Source organism: Pelophylax lessonae (assembly GCF_965119305.1).
Source record: "Pelophylax lessonae genome assembly, chromosome: 12".
NCBI lineage: Eukaryota > Metazoa > Chordata > Amphibia > Anura > Ranidae > Pelophylax > Pelophylax lessonae.
The window spans coordinates 75066916-75090548 of record NC_138779.1 but is presented as its reverse complement, the minus strand read 5'-3'; the positions used below and the strand labels follow the sequence as shown (position 1 = coordinate 75090548).

At 41.2% G+C, this 23633-nt stretch overlaps 1 protein-coding gene across 2 annotated transcripts in view; it reads left to right on the top strand.

Moving 5' to 3' along the window:
* KLHL17 (kelch like family member 17) overlaps positions 1-3221 on the top strand; it is a 126430-nt gene extending 123209 nt beyond the window's left edge. For both annotated transcript variants that reach the window (XM_082274339.1, XM_082274338.1), the window contains 2 exons: positions 1838-3063; positions 3121-3221. In XM_082274339.1, the coding sequence (XP_082130465.1) occupies positions 1838-2066 (229 nt within the window). In that variant the 3' untranslated portion in view covers positions 2067-3063; positions 3121-3221. The remainder of the gene's footprint in view (positions 1-1837; positions 3064-3120) is intronic.
* Positions 3222-23633: the final 20412 nt, after the last annotated feature.

Here is a 23633-nt window from a genome sequence, read left to right as displayed (position 1 = left end):
AGGGTATAAAACCCCTTTAAGGTTGGACAGCCTTGGTGGTTGTTGGTGAGAACTTGTCTGTTTGCAGCCAGATTTATGTTGGCCACATGTTAAATAATCTGGCCATCCTGCCTGACCTGTACATATAGGCAACCTCACCCCTCATTGAGTTAATTCAGTTGTTGAAGAGGTCCCGGGAACAGTGTCACAAATATGCAGTAACCAGTTTTTATATATTGATTATGTATATCTAAGCACAACACAGGGCTTAGGACCCCAATGTGCCATCGAGGAATTTCAATTGAGGTGGTATTAAACTTTCACAAGCACTTCCTATTGTTTGATGTTTAAATCCTATTCTCAGATCACAAACCAGAACTAAACTCTAGAAGACTGAATAATAATGAACCAGTCTACTTCCTGAAACTAGAGAAACAAGTCCGATCCTCTTTAAAGAGCCAGTAAGCCCCAGACAAAAAGAAGCTGGTATAATGATATTTTAATACTTTTACTGTGCTTCCTGTCCAGTATTCAGATTGAAGGACACTGCAGTCTCAGATCCCCTCTGCCTGAATTGCGGTTATTGCCTTTAAAGGTAGCAAACATCCTGATGATGATTAGTGACTTAAAGTGGTTCTAAAGCCTTTAACATCTTTTACCTTCGTACATTATCTGCATTAAAATGGTTGTAAACCCTTACATAATGCAGTGAAGTGACTGGTCCAAGGTGACACACAGATATAAAACCAGTCATTATATATAAGTTGCACCTGTTTATCTGCAGTCTTCTCTTCTCTACATCCGTTCAAAGTGCAAAATGTATGAAGCTTGCCTGAGCTGTAAGAAAACAAGTGAACAGAAAGCTGAAATGACTTACGGCAGAGCTCCGTGAGGAAGCTCAGAGAGCTTATTGGAGGGAAAGGACACTCCCCCCTTCACATAACACACAGAAACATCTCTGAGGCTGTCAACCACAGGCTGTGTGCTGAAGATCTCTCCACTGTCACTTTTTTTTTTTTCTCTTGGTGTCAGAAAAACTTGTCAGAAGTGACTCATGCAGTTAGCAGAGGAACCAGGCAGCAAACAGAAATGACGCTTAGTGCCCTGGACTGAGAAAAGCACACACTATTGAGGACTATGCTTTGTTCATGTATGAGGTTTACAACCACTTTAAGGTAAAAAATGTTTAGATGTTAGCCTTCACTCGATCCAACGCTGTGTCTGTATGTCGCCGCTCTCCCCACTCTTACATGATTTTCTGAGACAGCGGGAATCATTGGCCCCTGCGGCTGTCAGTCAAATCCTGAGATGTGGGAGGCAGGGGCAAGCTGCACTGTCTGTGTCTATGGACTCCGTCAGCACAGGTCGGGATCAAGCCCACAGATGTGCCACAATAGGAAGAGGCTTCTTATGGTGGCACACCAAACAGCACGATGCAGTTTCTTCCTCCACCTCGAATGTGTGAATATGGGAATCTATTCTTTTTTTTTTTTTTTTGATCCATCGATGGCCAGCTTAAGAGTTGGCTGACTGATTAACAAGAGAAAAATAAAACTAGTAAGCATGCCAATCATTATTGTGCCATACATTTAGCAAAATCAGTACAACTTACAGCTCAGCCCTCGACACATAAGTATCCTGGGTTATGCTGTATAAAATCACTCGGGTGCCAAGCACTCCTAAACATGGATTTGCAGAGGAAGTCTTGTATTCCGGTCAGGTTTTTTTTCTTGATATTTGAGATTTTATTATGGCTTCTAGATCACACTTTCTTTTTATTGAACATTATTTTCCTACTTATAGTTTCGGGGGTACAATATTTTTTAGAATCTTTATCTATTCTATTGTCTTTCTACAGAAGCACGCATGATCTTGTGGCCATGGATGGGTGGCTTTATGCAGTAGGAGGCAATGATGGAAGCTCAAGCTTAAACTCCATAGAAAAGTACAATCCACGTACCAACAAGTGGGTCGCTGCATCTTGTATGTTCACCCGGAGGAGCAGCGTAGGGGTGGCGGTGCTAGAACTTCTCAACTTCCCTCCGCCCTCCTCTCCTACTCTTTCGGTCTCCTCCACCAGCCTCTGACAAAGACTCAAGTCTCTAACGTCAAGGAGAAGCCTGCACTGTCTACCGGAGCTGAAGAGGTGGAGCCAATGGAAGAGAAATCTGGTTTCTCAGTTCTAGGGGGCTTTTTCTTAGGACATTTGTCCTTGCAACCCCTTCACTGCTGGAAAGACCTGCATCTCCTTGCAAAGATACCTCTTTGCCATTTAAAGGCAGGACTTCAAGGCCAATTTAGCGGAAGATGGATCCGTGGATTTCCCTGAAGTAAATAGAAAAGTTTTTTTTTTTTTTGTACTTTGTAGCATCCTGCAAGTCTTTGCATCAGGGAAGGTGGTGGTGATCTTTGCTCTACTGCACTGCGCAGGTATCTCAAGCAGGAAAGGGGTTAAATCCTCCTCAACTGTATGCCATTCAGACAGAACAATTCTCTTCAGGAACCGACATCTCCTGCACTTTAAGGATGAAATTAAATCCTTTACAATACACATTATGTAATGATTGGATGTGCAATACATCACTGAATTTCTGGAGGTCATTGGGATCTGCAAATGTCTGATTACCTCCTTACTTGAACTAATATAATGTGCCATAGAAATTCACAAAAATGGGCACCTTTCCATCTCTTTACCTTTTTCCGCACGGTTTATCCAGCAGGATAGCACTTCACAGCACTGATAAAGGATTAGGAACTCTTATAATGGTGCAGCATGGTCAATCCTGGACCTCATTGCTTCCTTATAGAAAAATATCACTGAAGTGCAAAAAGCGTACATTGGCGCATTGCAATTTATAAACATTTCCATCCCCTGCAGGCACAATATATTTCTGGAGCCTCCAGACAGTCACTGTCATTGCCCTTCTTATTATAGTAATAATGACCAGGAAATTGGCACAGATTAAAGGCTGCATTGTTTGGTTTTTAGATGGAAACCTTATCATTCATAATTTTATTGGTGGTACAGGTTAGTTGACATACTGCAGGTGTACTTTAACCCATGGCATTCAATGTGATCAGCCAGTGGCCTAGCTTGACACACCCAGACCCCTGTGCAAGATACAAGTCAGAGCACCTGAGCTTCAGTCCTGTTCCCACTGCTCCAGACTTCCCCAACTTCTAGAACTACCTCTTAGCTAACATGCTCACACAATTACCTCCTGTATCTGAAATTCCCAACCCTCATAAACCCTCCCCTGAGGCTTCTAATGACTTCTCACCCTCACGTGTGATAGCCCCCACAGCAGGTAACCTACTCACACCATTGCATCCTGTACCTGAATCCACTGTCTTTTATAACCCTTGCCCTGCCAGTAGTTCTGAATCCTTTTCAACCACTATAGCTCCCCTGCAGCTAACATGCTCAAACCATTACCTCATTTACCTGAAACCACCAATTCTTATAACCCATCTCCTCCTCCCACTCCTGACTTATCATCTTAGGTTTCCATAGCTCCCCTGCAGATACCATGCTCACACCATTACCTCCTTTACTTAAGACCCCCCAAGCCTTATAACCCTGCCCTATATTTGATTTATAAACCTCTGCAACCCCCCCTGTATCTAACATTCTAACACTTACCTCTTGTGTGCCACTCTCCTAACCCTTCCCCTGCCAATACTCCTGTCTTATCTTCAACCACTATAGCTTCACTTGCAACTAACTTGCTCAAACCATTGCCTCCTTCACCTAATATCCCCAACCTTTTATAACCCTTCTCTCTCCCTACATATTTCCACTTCCTGTAACCTTTTACAATATGTGTCCTTTAAAGCCTCGTACACACTACTATCAATCTGATGTTAGTACAGCGATCTACCCTGCTGTGCTATTGTGTTTTAACAGGGGGACGCCCCCCACCCGCCAGAACACTCCGGTCAGCACTATCAGCCATTGGCTGTGAGCGCTGATCGGGAGCTGATCAGCAGACCTTTTTTCAGTCATGCCCCATCGACAGAAACTGGCCAAATGCCCAGCTTTTGTCAGACCAGCTGCAGTATACATGGGCTGAAAGTCGGCCGGTTTCTATTAAAGCATTCGGCCCGTGTGTACTAGGCTTAAGAGAAGCAATCTAGTCACAGGCTTGTTCAAAATTATATTGAGGAAGAGGGGATGACTGGGTATGCCCTATGGCAGGGATATGCAAACTGTGGCCCTCCAGATGTTGCAGAACTACAAGTCCCATGAGGCATAGCCATAACTCTGACTGCCGCAAGTATGACACTCTGAGGCAGAGGCATGATGGGACTTGTAGTTTTGCAACAGCTGGAGGGCCACAGTTTGCATATCCCTGCCCTATGGGTTCCCCAGGAGCAGGGATCCAATTGCAATGGCTACCTCTGTTCCTAAACCACTGAGCTCAGCATTCACCTGTCTGGTAAGAGGCAAATAGAGCTGTCCCATTATTATTTGGACATTAGAGGGCCACGCATTAATGGTATTCTTGTGTCAGATTTGCCCACTTGCACATATGGAAAAGTACATTTATCCATAGCTCACTCTGAATGTTCGATCACTATTGTGATAATAGAACCACTCTTCTTGCACATGGGCACACAGAGACCAGCTGTACAAACAGATCAGCTGTACAATTCATGAATTCATTGGCAAATCAGATTCTCCTGATCTGCATTGACTAGCAGGTTAATTCCACCCTGACAAGTGTGGTCCTTTTTTAACTCCTCTTGCCATACGTTCTTATCGAATTCCATAATCTATCATCCATGTTAGTGTTTTCTGACATTTAGATTAAATTCTGCACAGGCATCAGAACTCTTCCATAAGAAGTTCAGTAACTGGATGCTATGGGTTACTTTAGAGTTGTGGAATGTTAATACCTTGCCATTAAGGCATGTGCTGGAATACTCCTTTTTGCACTTTAGTCTGTATTTTTCTTTATGCCATTCATGCTCCTATGGGTGCTAACATCTTCATACATTATACACTCAATGCGGGACAATTTGCACGTGAACTTCAAATTGGTTCTGATAATGCTTACCCATGTATTATCCTGAGCCACCCGCTGCCGTTATTTATGTTATAAAGAAACGTTGCACTTTTGTGTCAATTTGTTTTTAACCTTTTTCCTATGATAAGCACTCCTCTGTGGATAAAGAGTAATTTTCTCATTTCATGCCTAAAAAACTTCACACTTTTGCAATAAGTTCTGAAGTACTTTTATTTTTTAGAAACAGAACTTTGCTACAGAAGAGCTGTGCCCCCTTTGCTCGTCGCCCTCATCTAGCATCCCCTCTTTTTGTGGTTTGCTTTTTGCATGTCTTCTGACATAGATTTTCTTCCTAGTGAATAGCATGCCTTTCCCACAATGCACCTTTTCATGGGAGCCCTCTCCACTCGGCATGAAGATCACTGCACAGACACAATACAGAACTGCAATACATGGACAAACACGTGTGGTTCACTGACCGCAATGTATTCAAGGTTTCTTGTATTTTCTTTTCGTTTTCGTACCTTGACCAGAAAAGCAACTGTAGCTTGTTGCTAGCAGAAAAATCGGTCTAATATCACCAATTTTCTGCAAGGCTCTCCCATACTGAAAAAAAAAATGTTACATGTGTTATATTTATTTAAGAATACTTTATTTATCTGGGTATTTATTTATTTATGATATATAACTAGCCTCCATTCAGCCATATTAAAACTAATACATATTTACAGTTGGACTCGGCTATGAAAAACGGCAGTAAAGTGTAGTGAAGGTGTTGCAACTGCCATTTTTTTGGTTGAGGACAGAGGGTTTTTTTTTTTTCTCTTTTTATTTTATTGTATCTATAGGGAAGAACAGATTTGAATTCTTTTAGTTCCTCAATAAAACACTACAGAGAGCATTGAAGTGCAAAATGGAGAAATTCATAGCAGCCAATTAGAAGTAATATTTTAACTGATCTGACTGCAGTAAACTTATATCTGATTGGTTGCATTGGTTAGGCATTACATAAAAGGCCTGGTAATAACAAGTCATGCTAGAAGCATAAATGTATTGCTTGTTATAATTGGGCTTTTTGTGCTTTGCTAGGAGGTAATAACAAGCATCTCTGGCTTGGTATCTCTTTAGAAACAAACCCTATCCTTCACTATTCTGTGTTAGAGACTAAACACACTGCGGATGCACCATTGGTCACTACCAGGAAAAAATCCTGTGTGTCCTAGCACTACAGTAAACTTGAGTATGAGCAGATATCTCTGGCCATAGTTCTTTGGAGACATCTGCCCCTCTATGACCACCCTCGAGTGTACTTTACAGATCATATCTGACTTTTGCACTACCTTGCTCATTAGGCAGTATTATGAAATCTGGGGAAACATTGGTTATTTTCCAGTGCCAGCTAGGGTAAAATGATAACTTGCTGGACTTCACTTTGCATTATTTGTCTATTCTATTACTGTTGATCATAAACTGTATCTGTGTCATGAAAAGTGTTTTCCTTTTAATGTATACTAATTTGAACAATGCTAAGGTGCCCTTGAATAATATTAAATAATATAAATTCTCAGTATACTTTTTTTTTCTTTACTGTTGCTGTCAAGCAGGGTGGATGCAAGAGGTAGAGGGCAGGAGGGCTTACAGCAGAGGATCTCAGTCTGTCAGCTGCCATGAGATGTTCAGGTGTAGTAAACGTTAGTCTTAGGACGAGCTTGTCCTTCTTTTTTTTTTTTCAAATTCTTCATTCATGGAAATAAAGTATCCCAACAAAGCACTGCATGATATAACAGCAGCAACGTCTCATAACAGGTTGAGTGTTGTAGAAAAGGGGGACATACAGAAAATGTTCATAAAATACAGAGTGCAAAAGAACCAAATGAGAGTCATATACAGAATGTCATTGATAAAGGTGTTCTCGAAAATAGAGGGGGGGTCTAGCTAATGGAAATAGCATAACCAGTGGTGGGGGAGAACAACCTGAGTATGGACTATAGGCCATGTTGGTCAGAAAACACTCCTAGATGCTAGGGTAGTGAGCAGAGCTGTCTCCTGATTCCAGTGCTGTTGGTAATCAGTCATATAACATGCTCAATAAGACACCCAATTTTCTAAAAGCGAAGGAGAGAGGGTTGAGAGAGCAGAGAAATGAGGAAATACAGAATAAGACAGAGAAAGGGGGGAGGAGAGAAAGAAAGAAAAAATGGGGGGGGGGGTCATGCTGGAGAACTTACGGACAAGGTGGAGGTTGAAAAAAATGAAATCCCCAGAACAGGTTTACAGAAGGGCCTTGCCCTCATCAGAGTAAATAAACACGTTCCAGTAGGACCGTGTTTTCTATTCTTGCTCTTGTCTTGTCTGGGCGGTGAGGACCAAGTCTTATAGTTTGTTAATGTCTTCAACTTTGTGGAGCCACAAGGAGATGGGAGGAGGGTTTGGATCCTTGCATTTTAAAGCAATGCAGGCTTTGGCGGCATTAGGTAAGTGACGAAGGACCAATTTTTTTGTTCAGTGCATCTGGAAAGTATTCACAGCTCTTCACTTTTTCCATTTTGTTATGTTACAGCCTTATTCCAAAATGGATTAAATTCTCTATTTTACTCAAAATTCTGCAAACAATACCCCATAATGACAATGTGAAAGAAGTTTGTTTGAAATCTTTCCAAATGTATTAAAAATAGAAAATAAATTAAAAATCATATGTACGTATGTATTCACAACCTTTGTTCAATACTTTGTTGAAGCACCTTTGACACTAACTACAGCCTCAACTCTTTTTGAGTATAATGCTAATAAGTTTGGCACACCTATTTTTGGGCAGTTTCTCCCATTCTTCTTTGCAGGACCTCTCAAGCCCCATCAGGTTAGATGGGGAGTGTCGGTGCACAGCCATTTTCAGATCTCTCCAGAGATGTTCAATTGGGTTCAAGTCTAGGCTCTCGCTGGGCCACTCATTCACAGAGTTGTCCTGTAGCCTCTCCTTTGTTATCTTTGCTGTGTGTTTAGGGTTGTTGTCCTGTTGGAAGATGAATCTTCACCCCAGTCTGAGGTCCAGAGCTAGGGATGGTACTGGCCAGGTGATGAGCAGTGCCTGGTTTCCTCCAGACATGATGCTTACCATTCAGGCCAAAGCGTTCAATCTTTGTTTCATCAGACCAAAGAATTATGTTTCTCATAGTCTGCGAGTCCTTCAGGTGTTCAGGAGTGCTGCAGAGATGGCTGTTCTTCTGGAAGGTTCCCCTCCCTGACTAAGGCCTTTCTCCCCCGATTGCTTAGTTTGGCCGGGCTGCTTGCTCTAGGAAGCGTCCTGGTGGTTCCAAACTTCTTCTATTTATGAATGATGGAAGCCACTGTGCTCATTGGGACCTTCAATGCTGCAGAAAATTTTCTGTACCCTTCCCCAGACCTGTACTTCAATATAATCCGGAGGTCTACAGACAATTCCTTGGACTTCATGGCTTGGTTTGTGCTCTGACATGCACTGTTAACTGTGGGGCCTTTTTAGACAGGTCTGTGCCTTTCCAAATCCTGTCCAATTAACTGATTTTTACCACAGGTGGACTCCAATTAAGATGTAGAAACATCTCAAGGTTTTTCAGTGGAAACAGGATGCACCTGAGCTCAATTTTGAGAGTCATTGCAAATGCTGTGAATACTTATGTACATGTGATTTTTTTATTTTTTTTTGTTTTTTATTTTTAATACATTTGCAAAGATTTCAAACAAACGTCTTTCACATTGTCATTATGGGGTATTGTTTGTAGAATTTTGAGAAAAATGATTAATTTAACATAAATTTAATTTATGTAACATAACATAATGTGGAAAAAGCGAAGTGCTGTGAATACTTTCCAAATACACTGTAGGTCTTTACTGGGATCTGAGCACAATGGAGGAGGAAGAATGCAGGATCACCCAGGACCGAGTAGTCTGTGAAACGTTGAGTTAGTCTACGTACCTCCTGCCAGTAATGATCCAATTTCAGGCAGGACCAAAAAGTATGTAATAGAGTCCCTCATTCCTCCTGGCATCTCCAGCACCAATCAGAGGCCTCGGAAGTAATGACACAGGACTGACGGGGTACGATACCATCGGGTAAACAACTTGTAAGTAGTTTCCTGAGCATGAGTACAGATGGAAGACTTTAGAGTAAATTGGATTATATTACGGCATTGGTAAGGTGTGAAGGTTTTATTGAGATCTAGTTCCCATTTGCTTAGGCAAAGCAATTTTAAAGTCTTCTGGAGGAGATATCAGGAGGGAGTACACCTTTTTGAGAGGGCATGGGGTAGAACACCGCTGTATGAGCAGTATGATTCAAATCTCACCAGCTGGCGTTGATATAGTGGGGGGGGGGGGGGGTCCTAAAGCATATAGAAAATGATGTAGCTGTAGTGCCTTCAAGAAATTCAAGGCAGAGCTTGTTCGTTTTAACTCTCCCGCACTTACTGGGCCATCACTGGTCAGCAGGCACAGGGAGAAGCAATCCAAACCAGAATTTGGAATGCTGGTGTGATAAATTACTAGCTCAGCATCGTTGTGAACACTATGGACCTGGATAATAAAATCGGTTTAAATTTAAAGCGTTTATCTTAGCTGAGTGCCTCTTACAAGTTTGGAAGATACCTACACAATGGCCTATCTGCATTAGGCTGTCCTTAGCTGTGTTTGCTTATGCTGTTAAATCCGTGTCCCTTAGGGAAATTGGTGCTCAGTGTATTTACCAAGCACACGCCCAACACTAATGGAAGGGTAGTCATTAATAATGGTCATTTACAGTAATTATCACTTTGGGTCATGAATACGACTTTACGCTTGTTGCTTGTATTTTAATTTCTAGTCTGAGAAGGACAAGATGAGGGGGGTCTAAAGCCTGGTACACACAGGTTGTTTTTTTGGTTAAACCCAGCGGGCTGAAAAAAACCCCCAAAAAACTGAGGCGCTCACTGTACTAGCTATGCAATGTTAGTAAAGCAATCTCCCCGTTGAGCTATTGAGTTCTGAGATGGGGACTGCCCCTTCCGCCCCCCTCACCAGAACACACCAGTCAGCGCTCACAGCCATTGGCTGCGAGCGCTGATTTGATGCCGGTAGGCTGCTGGCTTTCCAGCATGCCCGTTTGACAGAAGTTGCTGTACACATTAGCCAAATTTTGGCCAGTTTCAGTTGAACCGGCTGATATTTGGCCCATGTGTACCAGCCTTTAAGCTGGCATTAGATGAGTAAAAAAAATGAATAGAAATAAAATTAAAAAATGGAAACGTTCTTTTGATCTAACATTTGATGGCCCAATCATTGTATCGAAAATTTTACAGTGAATTTCAACATTTTTTCGATCTTTTTTAACATTAAACATCCTTTTTTTTCCAATCGATTTCTAGTACTACCCCTACTGCTCATGTGCATTTTACTTACATTTTTTTTATTTTGAATGAGTGACCTACAAACAATTGGGCCTGTTTCGAACAGGCTTCAGCATGAATAAGAGCAGCGTGAACAGCAAGTTTTTCAAACATCTAGAAAAAACTGTGTCAGACTTTACTTGTGTGACAAGGAACACACACTGTGATACATAAAAATGCATTTTTATTACAAATAATGATACATTGAAAACACAAACCTTTGTAGGTCACTCAGAACAAATTTGTGCTCGTTGTACGACATTGAAACCAACTGCACCACAATACATTCACAATTACTAAGAATGCATGGCTAGATGACCTATTCAGTAATGTGGAAATAAGTTCTCATGGATCAAAGTGTCTCTCATTTCTCCTTCTTCGGGTCTCATGAAGAATATGGCAGTGGTAACTATGCAAACAGAAAAAGAAACCTAGATTTACTTTGCGGCAATCGTATATTGTTTGCACCTTGTGTGTCTCTGTGTACAGCAAGTGCACAGGGTACTCCCTGGGTGGACAAATTACTTAATACAGCCTTTTTCAACCAGGGTGCCTTGGGGTTTCTTCAGGGGCGCCTTGGCAAAATTCCTCAAATTTGTCTTAAAAATTGTATACAAGCCAGTGGGTGGATGAAAACTGCCTTTTAGTTACACAAAGCCATAGGTTTCATAGGTTTTAATTGTACACCATTACAACCTTCTAACTACCAACCTCCTAATTAGCAAAGACATCATCAGTGGATAAGGAGGATGTCAGTTGCAAATCATCCTTGTTTGACCCTCCCTTCCCCCTCACCATTAGCTTTGGGGTCTCAAAACTTAGGGAGAAGAGAAACATTGGAATACTAGTCTGTACCAGTTTGCAAAAGTGTATTTGCTTTGGAAGAATAAATCGCCTCTAATGTTGTGTTTCCTACATGTGAGGATGTTGCTACGTTATGTAAAACTATTAGAATAGTTTTTACATTTTAGAATGGGGTGCCTCAAGACTGTCCGTCGTTTTGGAGGGTGCCTCAAGATTGTCTATAATTTAAAAGGGCGCCTTGATTGAAAAAAGGTTGAGAAACACTGACTTAATATGACAATTAGCCATGCATTCTTAGTAATTGTGAATGTAATGTGTTGCAGTTGGTTTCAATGTCGTACAACAAGCACAAATTTGTTCTTAGAGACTTACAAAGGTTTCAGTGTTTTTAATGTATTATTAAATGTAATAAAATCTATTTTTATGTATCACATGTGTGTTCCTTGTAACGCCAGTAAAGTCTGACACACTTTTTCTGGATGATATTAAACGAATGTGGCATTTGAGTGACATTATACTATAACAGCAATCTTTTATGAAACTTTCACCAAACATTTGCAAATTTTTTAGTAAGCATCAAGCAGCTTTCTCAGCTTGGAAATGTTATACACAAATCCTAACGGGAGTGCTGATAGTCACATTAAATAGGCAGCTAGCAGGCTTTCAACTAGTTTTAAATAGTGCTGAAGGTACTGACTGACAGCTCTGAAATCATAGCATTCAGCAGCGTTTGCTTGTTCGGTTCTCAGTCTTTAAACCGGCAGGAGACCAATGCTGCATCCACCTAGGTAAGTATGATTCTTAACCACATAATGACCGCTCACATTGCTGCTACTGCGGCAATGTGGCTCGTTATCATCCAGCGACGTAGACCTACGTCGCTGGACTCCTCCCCTTGTGGGCAGCGTGCCAGGGGAGGAGCAGCGGCGATCGCCGCTGCTCTTCCCCGATCGTCGGGGAATCGAGTGTGGAGATCCGCCCGCTTGTGCAAACACAAGCGGGCGGATCTCCTAAGTGACAGGCAGGGTCAGATTGCAGGGTTCAGCATAGCTGAACCTGCGATCTGTCCCTGTCACTCAGTCAACTCCCCCTACACATGTCAGTAAGCACCAGGCATACATTAACCCCTCCCTCTCCAATAAAATTAACCCCTTCCCTGCCAGTGTCATTTTTAAAGTAACAGTGCATATTTATAGCACTGATTACTGTAGTAATGTCACTGGTACCCCAGAAAGTGTCAAAAATGTCAGCCAGGGGTCCGATCTGTCCGCCGCAATGTCGCAGTCCCGCTAAAAAAAATCGCAGATCGCCGCCATTACTCGTTAAAAAAAAAAAACACCAAAAATGACAGAAATCTTTCCCTTAGTTCGTAAACGCAATAACTTTTGCGCAAACCAATCAAAATACGCTTATTGCGATTTTTTTTTTACCAAAAATATGTAGCAGAAAACAAATTGGCCAAAAATGATAAAAAATTTAGATTTTTACATTTTTTTGTGGGGGAATTTCATATAAAAAATGTGAAAAATATTGTTATTTTTTCAAAATTTTCGCTCTTTTTTTGTTTATAGCGCAAAAAGTAAAAATCGCACAGGTGATCAAATACCACCAAAAGAAATCTCTGTTTGTGGGAAAAAAAGGACATACAGTTCGTTTGGGTACGGCGTTGCATGACCGCGCAATTGTCAGTTAAAGTCGCACAGTGCCGAATCGCAAAAAGTGGCCTGGACGTAAGACAGCAAAATCCTCCGGTGGTAAAGTGGTTAATTTAAAAAAAAATCCCTTACTTCTCTTTTAAAAGCTTCACCAAGGCTTCCTGAAAGCTCTGCAAATGCTTTATAAAAGCTTGCTGTTCACAAGGCTCTTATACAAACTGAAGCTGGCATTAGAGAATGGTTTGTAAATAAAATTTCTAACATGTTAATTTTTTCATTTTCGGTCTTGAAACAGAAATCGACTGTCACAGTATGCACAATTATGATACGAATATCGATCAATTGACTTGATTTTTCATTCGATCTTCTATCCATGTGCAGTGCCTTGAAATAGTATTCATAACCCTTGAAATTTTCCACATTTTGTGATGTTACAACCGAAAACCTAAATTTATTTTATTGGGATTTTATGTGATAGACCAACGCAAAGTGGCACATAATTGTTAAGTTAAAGGAAAATGATAAATTGTTTTCAAAATGTTGTACAAATATCTAAAATTTGTGGCGTGCGTTTCTATTCTGTCCCCTTTACTCTGATACCCCTAACTGGAATCTAGTGGAACCCATTGCCTATCGTACCCCGTCACCTAATTGGTAAATAGTGTCCACCTGTGTGTAATTTAATCTCAGTAAAAATACAGCTCTTCTGTGAAGCCCTCAGAGGTTTGTTAGAGAATGTACAGCAAGTGAACAAACAGCATCACAAAGGCCAAGGAACACAACAGACAGGTCAGGAACAAAATTGTGGAGAAGTTTAACCACCTCTGGACCGGAAGGTTTTACCCCCTTAATGACCAGGCCATTTTTTACAATTTGGCATTGCATGGCTTTAACTGGTAATCGCACAGTCATGCAATGCTATACCCAAACAAAATGTATGTTCTTCCCCCACAAATAGAGCTTTCTTTTGGTGGTATTTGATCACCTCTGTGGTTTTTATTTTTTGCGATATAAACAAAAACATTGGAGCCAATCTGGTCTTTCATTCAATCAGCTCTATGGTCAGCTGACGGAACCACCGGCTGCAGTCTCGGGTGACCCGGTGGGACAGGAGAGCACGAGAAAAACGTGGAAGGCTTGTAAACACAGTCTATGATTGCTTTTACATGAAGGCCAACCCCTGGCTGTAAAAAACGATACCAAGATGATGCCTAAATCTGCAGGCATCATCCTGGTATGACCACTCAAAATCCAGCGACCTACCAGTACATTGCTAGTCCTTGTTGGGCATATATTGTAAGGTTCTTTTTTTTTTTTTTCATGCAGCCTATGGGCTGAACGAAAAAAAGAGAACCTAACAGATTCCTCCATTCACATCGATCGATGTGGATGAAGAAATCTCTGCAAGAAAGTGTGTGGTATGCCCACCATTAGACATTCCAGCATCCACCCACTTCTCATGATGGGCATGAATGAAAAAAAAATAAAGAACATAGTAGATTCCTCCATTTGCATCGATGGATGTGGATTAAGAAATGTCCGCCAAGAAAAGTGTGTCCGCTATGCTTCGCCATATATGCTTTTTTTTTTTTAACTGGTGGTGAAATCACGTCCTACAGCGCTGCAATCATTGATTTACATATATGCTGAGAGCAAATGCGGTTGCTGTCAGAATAAACAAATCAGTGCTGCAGCTGATGGGCGTACCTGCAAAGCAAATAATGGTTATCAATAAAACATTACAATATAATAGTATACAGTGCAGTAAAACAGTAGAATGGTGGTATCTGCAAAGAAAACTATGGTTAAAAATGAAAAACACAGCAATAATAAAACATTACAGTAGAATGGTGGTATCTGCAGAGCAAACTATGGTTAACAATGAAAAACAGTAACAATAAAACATTGTACTTTATAATATACTGTAAACGAGTAAGAACAGAAATTTTAACTCACTTTTTTTGTAACTGTAAAAAAAACTTTAAACATTCCAGGCTAGGGTCTCTCAAAATGTGATAGCCATCTAACATCTTTCGAGGCCCTGTGTGAAAGTGTGCCCTAGACTGTGCCAAGCTGTACCCTATACTAATACTCTACTAGTGTGTGGTAGTGACGGAAACAGTCCCCGATGCAGAGACCAGGTTGGCCAGAACAGGAGGGACAAGAAAAGAGGGTGTCACGCCTATATGCGTGTTTTCTACAGACACAATATCTTCTTTGGGGTGCTCTTTGGGTAGGGGTACCAGGTAGGACATCCGGAAAATGCCTCTCATGCATCCGGTTCACTGCATCTGGATTGTGAATTTGGGCCACAGAACTTTCTGGATACAGAAGGGCTGTGATGATCTCTTCCTAGAATTTTAGGAAGGATCCACTTCTTCCTGACGTTCTGTATAGCACATAAGCATTCAGCAGAGCCAATAGGAATACGTATACGGACACTTTTTTGTACCATCGTCTGGCCTTACAGGCAATTAAGTACGGCACCATCAACTGGTCATTGAAGTCCACCCCTCCCATGTTCAGATTTATTCGTGGACATAGAGGGGCTTCTAAACAACACCAGTTGCCGTGTCAATTTAGACTATCGTATCTGCCTGAATAAGGAGAGAACTAAAACATTTGGTGTGTCCCTCCACTTCACTGCAAGCAATTTATTACACTTCAAGCAGGCTCTCTCCTTCTAAGTCAGGAATCTACAAGCCGTTGGGGGAAGACCCAGCGATTAGGTCGCACGGTGCCACATGCGCCAATTCCAGAATCAAAAAGGTGACTAAAAAGTGGCACAGTGGCAATAATTGTCCATGTATAAATAGTACCCCTTTGCGAATAAGGGTGACACCAAGTCCAAAACTATCTTGCCGCTGCTTCCTATGTAGTCTGGGCAGTTGGGGGGCTCCATATTGCTATATTTTCTCTTGTAAATCTGGTATTTTTACACAGTTCGTACTGCGATCTGCAAATCGATCTGGGGGTGTCATTAACTTTGTATTGACACCCGCAGCGGTTCGCAGAGTGTGAACTCCCTGCAAGGGAGATGCAATACTCTAACCCGCACTGGAAGCATGCTGGTTCCCGCATTGCAAAAGTGTGAACCCAGGCTTACTGTTCCTTTGGAAAGAAGCCATAATATTCTCTAAAGTTATTCCCTTAAAATAAAATGACAGCAATTTTTTTCTGTACTTCAGATAGAGTAAGGCAGAGATAAATCCCCTGTTTTCAGTGAAGTCTTTGAGTCCTTTGGGAAAAATAACTCTCACTCATTGCCCTGGTGGCCATTATCACCAGAATATAAAATTAGGGGAAAACTAAAATTTAACAGTTGTAAGTAAGAAAGGATGAGAGAAAATCACCCAGCAGGCACCTATTTCAGTGACGGCTGTCAAAGGTATGATTTGCTCTCTTTGTTGGGCCATCATTTAGACAGGAAGGAGAAATCCTGGATTGACAGGGACTGTAGCAAATTCCCCATGCTGTCCAAAACCAAAAAAAAACGATTTGGCTGTAATTAATCTTTAAGATTGGTCAGCCAGGAATGTCTTCTTGCACTCTCCACAGACACAAGATCATTGCTCTATCCAACTATCGGTACAAAAAAAAAAGCCCAAACCCTCCTTTGTAGGTGAAACTGGCCATCATCTATGATGGCTTTATTTGGCCCATTGCTGATTGGAAGAGAAAACTCATACAATAGAATTCTAAATATGGGTTTAACATAGTAAGAATTGTGAGCCTGCAGGGCTTAGGCCCAAGGTACCCAGTAGGGATGAGATCACTCAGATAGTCTTGATTGCTTTTCTTTATCTTGTATATTCTCTATAGGTTAGCAGTAATGAATAATGACAGTTTTTGGCTGCTGGCTGTAAGGATACAATAGCCGAAGTTGCAGATTCCTCTATCCACGCTGTTTAGTATGGATAGGGCAATCAAGTGATTTAGAAATCTTAATGTGTGTGGATGGCTGTAGTAGTAATCTAAAGATATGGAGGGAGGTCACCCCAAGATAAATGCAGGCAAGCAATAAAAAATGGCGACATGGAGAACAATAAAAACCAGCAGAGTTTCTTAACCACTTGACCTCCAGAAGGTTTTACCCTCTGCATGACCAGGCCATTTTTGCTATTCAGCACTGTGCTATTTTAAAGTGGTTGTAAAGTCAGCAGCCCCCCCACTACTTACCTGAGCCTTTCGGCCGCCTGAGACTCTCCCTCCTCGTTGGTTGAGACGGCACCATTGGCTCCCACTGCTGTCAATCAAATTTATTGAGCCAATGAGGAGAGAGGGGGGGGGCAGGGCTGGGTCGCGGCTCCATGTCTGAATAGACACACAGAGCAGTGGCTCGGCTCGGGTACCCCATACCAAGCTTCTTGCTGTGGGGGCACTCAACGGGAGGGAGAGGCCAGGAGCACTGAAGAGGGACCCGAAAAAAAAGGAGGATCTGTTCCATTCTGTGCAAAATAACTGCACAGAGCAGGTAAGTATGTTTGTTATTTTTAACCTAAAAAAAAAAATAACTTTAACTGGTGGTTGTGCAACACTGTACCCAATTTTAAATTTAGAATATTTTTTCTCACACTAATAGAGTTTTCTTTTGGTGGTATTTGGTCAACACTGGGTTTTTTTATTTATTATTATTATATTAACAACAAATTACCAAAAATTTAGAAAAAACTTTCTGCTATAAAAAATATCCATCAAAATCATTATTCATCTTCATAAATAATTATATATATATATATATACAGGTCCTTCTCAAAAAATTAGCATATTGTGATAAAGTTCATTATTTTCTGTAATGTACTGATAAACATTAGACTTTCATATATTTTAAATTCATTACACACAACTGAAGTAGTGCAAGCCTTTTATTGTTTTAATATTGATGATTTTGGCATACAGCTCATGAAAACCCAAAATTCCTATCTCAAAAAATTAGCATATCATGAAAAGGTTCTCTAAACCAGCTATTAACCTAATCATCTGAATCAACTAATTAACTCTAAACACCTGCAAAAGATTTCTGAGGCTTTTAAAACTCCCAGCCTGGTTCATTACTCAAAACCGCAATCATGGGTAAGACTGCCGACCTGACTGCTGTCCAGAATGCCATCATTGACACCCTCAAGCAAGAGGGTAAGACACAGAAAGAAATTTCTGAAGGAATAGGCTGTTCCCAGAGTGCTGTATCAAGGCACCTCAGTGGGAAGTCTGTGGGAAGGAAAAAGTGTGGCAGAAAACGCTGCACAACGAGAAGAGGTGACCGGACCCTGAGGAAGATTGTGGAGAAGGACCGATTCCAGACCTTGGGGGACCTGCGGAAGCAGTGGACTGAGTCTGGAGTAGAAACATCTAGAGCCACCGTGTACAGGCGTGTGCAGGAAATGGGCTACAGGTGCCGCATTCCCCAGGTCAAGACACTTTTGAACCAGAAACAGCGGCAGAAGCGCCTGACCTGGGCTACAGAGAAGCAGCACTGGACTGTTGCTCAGTGGTCCAAAGTACTTTTTTCGGATGAAAGCAAATTTTGCATGTCATTCGGAAATCAAGGTGCCAGAGTCTGGAGGAAGACTGGGGAGAGGGAAATGCCAAAATACCTGAAGTCCAGTGTCAAGTACCCACAGTCAGCTTCAGTCAGCTGCTGGTGTTGGTCCACTGTGTTTCATCAAGGGCAGGGTCAATGCAGCTAGCTATCAGGAGATTTTGGAGCACTTCATGCTTCCATCTGCTGAAAAGCTTTATGGAGATGAAGATTTCATTTTTCAGCACGACCTGGCACCTGCTCACAGTGCCAAAACCACTGGTAAATGGTTTACTGACCATGGTATTACTGTGCCCAATTGGCCTGCCAACTCTCCTGACCTGAACCCCATAGAGAATCTGTGGGATGTTGTGAAAAGAAAGTTGAGAGACGCAAGACCCAACACTCTGAATGAGCTCAAGGCCGCTATCGAAGCATCCTGGGCCTCCATAACACCTCAGCAGTGCCACAGGCTGATTGCCTCCATGCCACGCCGCATTGAAGCAGTCATTTCTGCAAAAGGATTCCCGACCAAGTATTGAGTGCATAACTGAACATAATTTTTTGAAGGTTGACTTTTTTTGTATTAAAAACACTTTTCTTTTATTGGTCGGATGAAATATGCTAATTTTTTGAGATAGGAATTTTGGGTTTTCATGAGCTATATGCCAAAATCATCAATATTAAAACAATAAAAGGCTTGCACTACTTCAGTTGTGTGTAATGAATCTAAAATATATGAAAGTCTAATGTTTATCAGTACATTACAGAAAATAATGAACTTTATCACAATATGCTAATTTTTTGAGAAGGACCTGTATATATATATATATATATATATATATATATATATATATATATAATAATTTAGGCCAAAATATATTCCGCTACATGTCTTTGGTAAAAACCAAACTGCATTTTCCGGGACACTGGTATAGTTGTTTGTGATCAAGATACTGATCTGTGCAGACACTATACTAGCAATGATGGTTATCAGTGACTTATAGTATGGTGTGCAATCCGCCACTAACTGACTGGTTGGGAGAGACACCAACTGACTGACACTAATGCAGTGATCAGTGAAACTACTGTACACTGTGCTAATGACACTTGCTGGGTGACAGGAGTGATCCAGAGGGCAATCAAGGGGTTACCTTTGTGCCTAACAAGTGTGTGCAAGTGTATGTGTGCTGCTTTTACTTATAGATCTGGCTGGGTCTCTCCTTGCTTTCAGTTCTGAGCTGTAAGGCCCCTTTCACACTTGTGCGACTTGAAAGGCGCGTGATTTTGTCGCGATTTTGACTGGGCTTGAAGCAATGCCTATGTCTTGGACCTCAAAACGCATTAAAATCGGGCCAAAGTAGAGCAGGGACTACTTTGAAGTTGCTGCAACTTTAAGTTGTGCATATATTAATGGTTATCATTGGAAAACATGGCGAACGACATGTCGTGCAACTCTGATGTCCAAAGTTGCATGACAAGTTGCACAAGTGTGAAAGGGGCCTAACTGATAACAGGGAAAAATCCAGCTAGATCTCTGTGTTGTGATTGACCGCAGCTGAGCATGGAACTGAATTCATTGGCTGTAACCTGCTGACAAATACCTGCTGTGTCCAATCACAGCACAGATCAGCAGGGGCACACACATGTGCGCCTCTAAATCAGGAAGCCCACCACGACATACAGGATATGCTGTGGCCACTGGGGGAGCCATCCGCCTGCAGTAAATGAACTGCTGGCAGGAAAGCAGGAAAAGAAAAATAATTAGTTAGATTGAATTATTTGTACTACAAATATTTTTTTCTTTTTACTGTAAGGCTGTAATACTATTTTTGTTTTTCCTTTTTGATGCCAATTCAAAAAAACATTTGAGATTTATTATTTGTTTGCGGACTCGGGGGCAGCCAAACTGCTTAAACTGTTTGTTTGTCTTTAGGATCAGATTCATTAATAATTAGTTATATATAGCTGGGCTTCGAGAAGTCTTTTGGACGGGGTAGTAAATTTGTGAAGAGCACTTAGCCTTACATGACCTCTCTTAAAATCAACCTGCAGCCAAAGAGCATGTTTTCCTAACATGACTAACCCCATGTAAAAGTTAGCCAGCAGTGGCCTATCTCTAGAAAGCCTCTTCTGTGTACATAGCAGAGTGACACAGGAATTCTAGTAAACTCTGCAATGTCAGCAAACACATTATTCGCCACACCTTCTGTGACCTGCCAGCTACAGGCCCAATGAATCAACGTACGCACATACCCATTCCATCAGATGGCATATTGTACAGATGAACAAGGAAAAAAAAGGGAACCTTCATTATTTATTTCGTTTTTTTTTTTTAGGCCTCATTCACACGGGGCGTTTGAAAAAACGAGCTGCAAAGCCAGGTCTCACGCCAGGAAAAAGCAGCTGTAAAAACGTGCTTTTAGAAGCGTTTTTGTGTTGGCATTAATGCACGTTTAGCAGCCTTTCCCTGCTCTCTTCTATTTTCCAACCTCAAATCCAACTACTACAGCTTAACCACTTCAGCCCCAGAAGGGTTTACCCCCTTAATGACCAGGTTATCTTTTGCCATTCGGCACTGCGTTACTTTAAAGGAAAATTGAACGGTTGTTTTCTCACAAATAGAGCTTTCTTTTGGTGATATTTGATCACCTCTGCGGTTTTTAGATTTTGCGCTATAAACAAAAAAAGAGCGACAATTTGGAAAAAAAAACGCCATATTTTTTACTTTCTGCTATAAAACATTCCCAATAAAAAAATTTAAAAAAATTATTTTTTTTAGCAGTTAAGGCCAATTTGTATTCTGCTACATATTTGTGGTAAAAAAAATCCATCCCAAAAAACGTATTTTAATTGGTTTGCACAAAAGTTATAGCGTTTACAAACTACGGGATAGATTTTTGGACTTTTTATTTATTTTTTTAATTAGTAATGACGGCGATCTTCGATTTTTAGCAGGACTGCGACATTGCAGCAGACAGATCGGACCCCTAACTGACATTTTTGACACTTTTTGGGGACCAGTGACACTAATACAGTAATCAGTGCTAAATAATATGCACTGTTACTGTATAAATGGCACTGGCAGGGGAGGGGTTAATACTGGGGGTGATCAAAGGGGTTAAATGTATGCCTATGTGCTTACTTACTGTGTGTGTGTGTGTGTGGGGGGGGGGTTCTGTGACAGGCACAGAGAGATCGGGGGTTTCAGCTTAGCTGATCTGTCCCTGCCTGTCTGACAGAAGATCCGCCTGCTTTGTTTACATAACCAGATGGGTCTTCTCTCAGTTTCCCGGACGATCGCGGGAGGAGCGGTGGCGATTGCCCGCCTCCCGCTGTGTCTGTGGCGCGCACCGCCAAAACCACTCGCCTTTTGGTTGCACTATTTACATAGAAAATCTCTGTCCAGCTGTCAAAGAAAAGGGCATCTAGGAAGCGGCAGACGCTGACCTACCGCCCTCTGAAACATGATCCACTGTGGATAGCTTTTCAGAGTGGCTGTATAGAGTGCTGCAAATGTGAATGAGCCCCTAAAGAGAAATCCCCTAAAGTCTCTGCAAAAATAACATTTCCAGATGTATTGATTGCTCATTGTTTTTTCTGCCAACCCCTACATCACTGCTGCCTTCTTTTTTTTTATCACAGATGTAGCCTACCCTAAAGAGACCCTGTCATCACAACTAATGTTCTATTTGTATTTACATATTTGAAAGGGCTTTATTTGAACACACTATTTCCCCTATTGGGCAGTTATTTTAATAGTGTAATGCAGTTAGGGGCGGGGAAACATTAGAACAATCTGACACTTCCTCGTGTGTCGATTTCTCCTCTTTCCCACTGCCTTCTGCTGCTCTTCTCCAAATCACTACTTTTTATTTGTTTATTACAGGTATTTATAACTAACTATATAAAATTGAGCGCAGCGCTTTTACATACTGTACATACGCATACCTCCCAAATATTTGAGATGAGAACGAGGGACATCTATTAGCAAAAGTATTCAGGTATAGGACACACCCCTTAAAGGAGAATTATTAAAAAAAAAAAAAGGATTAGTTAAACCCACAAGTGCTTCTTTTTTAAAACTACTATTCCCTTATATTGGCTTTTGTAACTTACAAATACAGCAATTTAGAAATTGGCTGAAAGGTTTAGCACATAAATAGTGCATTTTATATACAGCTATATAGATCAGACCCCAATGAGGTGGAAAGAGGGACAGAGGGACTTTGTTCTGAATCAGGGACAGTCCCTCGAAATCAGGGACAGTTGGGAGGTATGCATACACATTAGTCACTGCCATTAAGGAGCTCACAGCATGTACCTGACAGTGCTGGGGCTGTGTGCAGGAAAACTGCGTCAAATGCACCCTAGGCATTTCTCAGTATATCTGAGCAAAGAGCACTGAGGCCGCAATCAGAAGCTGCTCTGCTGAAAAAAACGAATTTACAAAGTAATATTTCACATTTTTTTAAATGTATTTGTTTTTTTTTTTTTCCATAATAAATACATAAATTAATAATATATGCAGACAGCGATAGATTAACTTTATTAGTCCTGTAACAGCAGTGACTCAATGTTGAATCATAGTAGGTAAACTGGAATCTTCTAGTTTCTGAGTTTTTATGGAATCGTCCTATAAACGTAATCAGACACACCCCACACATATTTTATTTCATTTGTTCGATGTCAAGATGTTCTGCAGAACTTTACAAAGTACTGATTTTCCATTAGGATAAACTCTGGGCAAACAACTGATTACTGTACACAGTTGACACACACAGCTGTGTATGTTATCTGTGTGTTATCTGTCAAAGGATTTGTAATTCTGTCCAGACACATTTGTGCTCCATACAGCTTTGGGGCAGCCAGCACAGCCAGGAGGGTGACACCAAAACTTTTTTTTAGGGTACACAGCAGTTTCACCATCAAAACTGCAGTTTGCTAATTGGACCATGAAGAAGCAGCAACACACTGATAGGTCATTAACTCAGCTCTAATCTTTGAGCATGTTCCCTGTCAACTCAGCAAGAGTCAGACTGACTACTAGTGCTGCTCCTCCCTCTCCCAGTCTGAGTGCTGCTGTTCAGATATATCTTTTGAAAAAGGCATGTATGCCGAAACATGTTAAGAGGACTCAGTCAGCACAGCTGTCTTGTACTCTACACGCTTTTCTGTCATGGATGTTTGTAAGTGTATCAGCCGTTTTTAGAAATAAATTGTTTTTAGCAATATTACGCTATATGTCACCCATTTTTCTTTCTGATACACC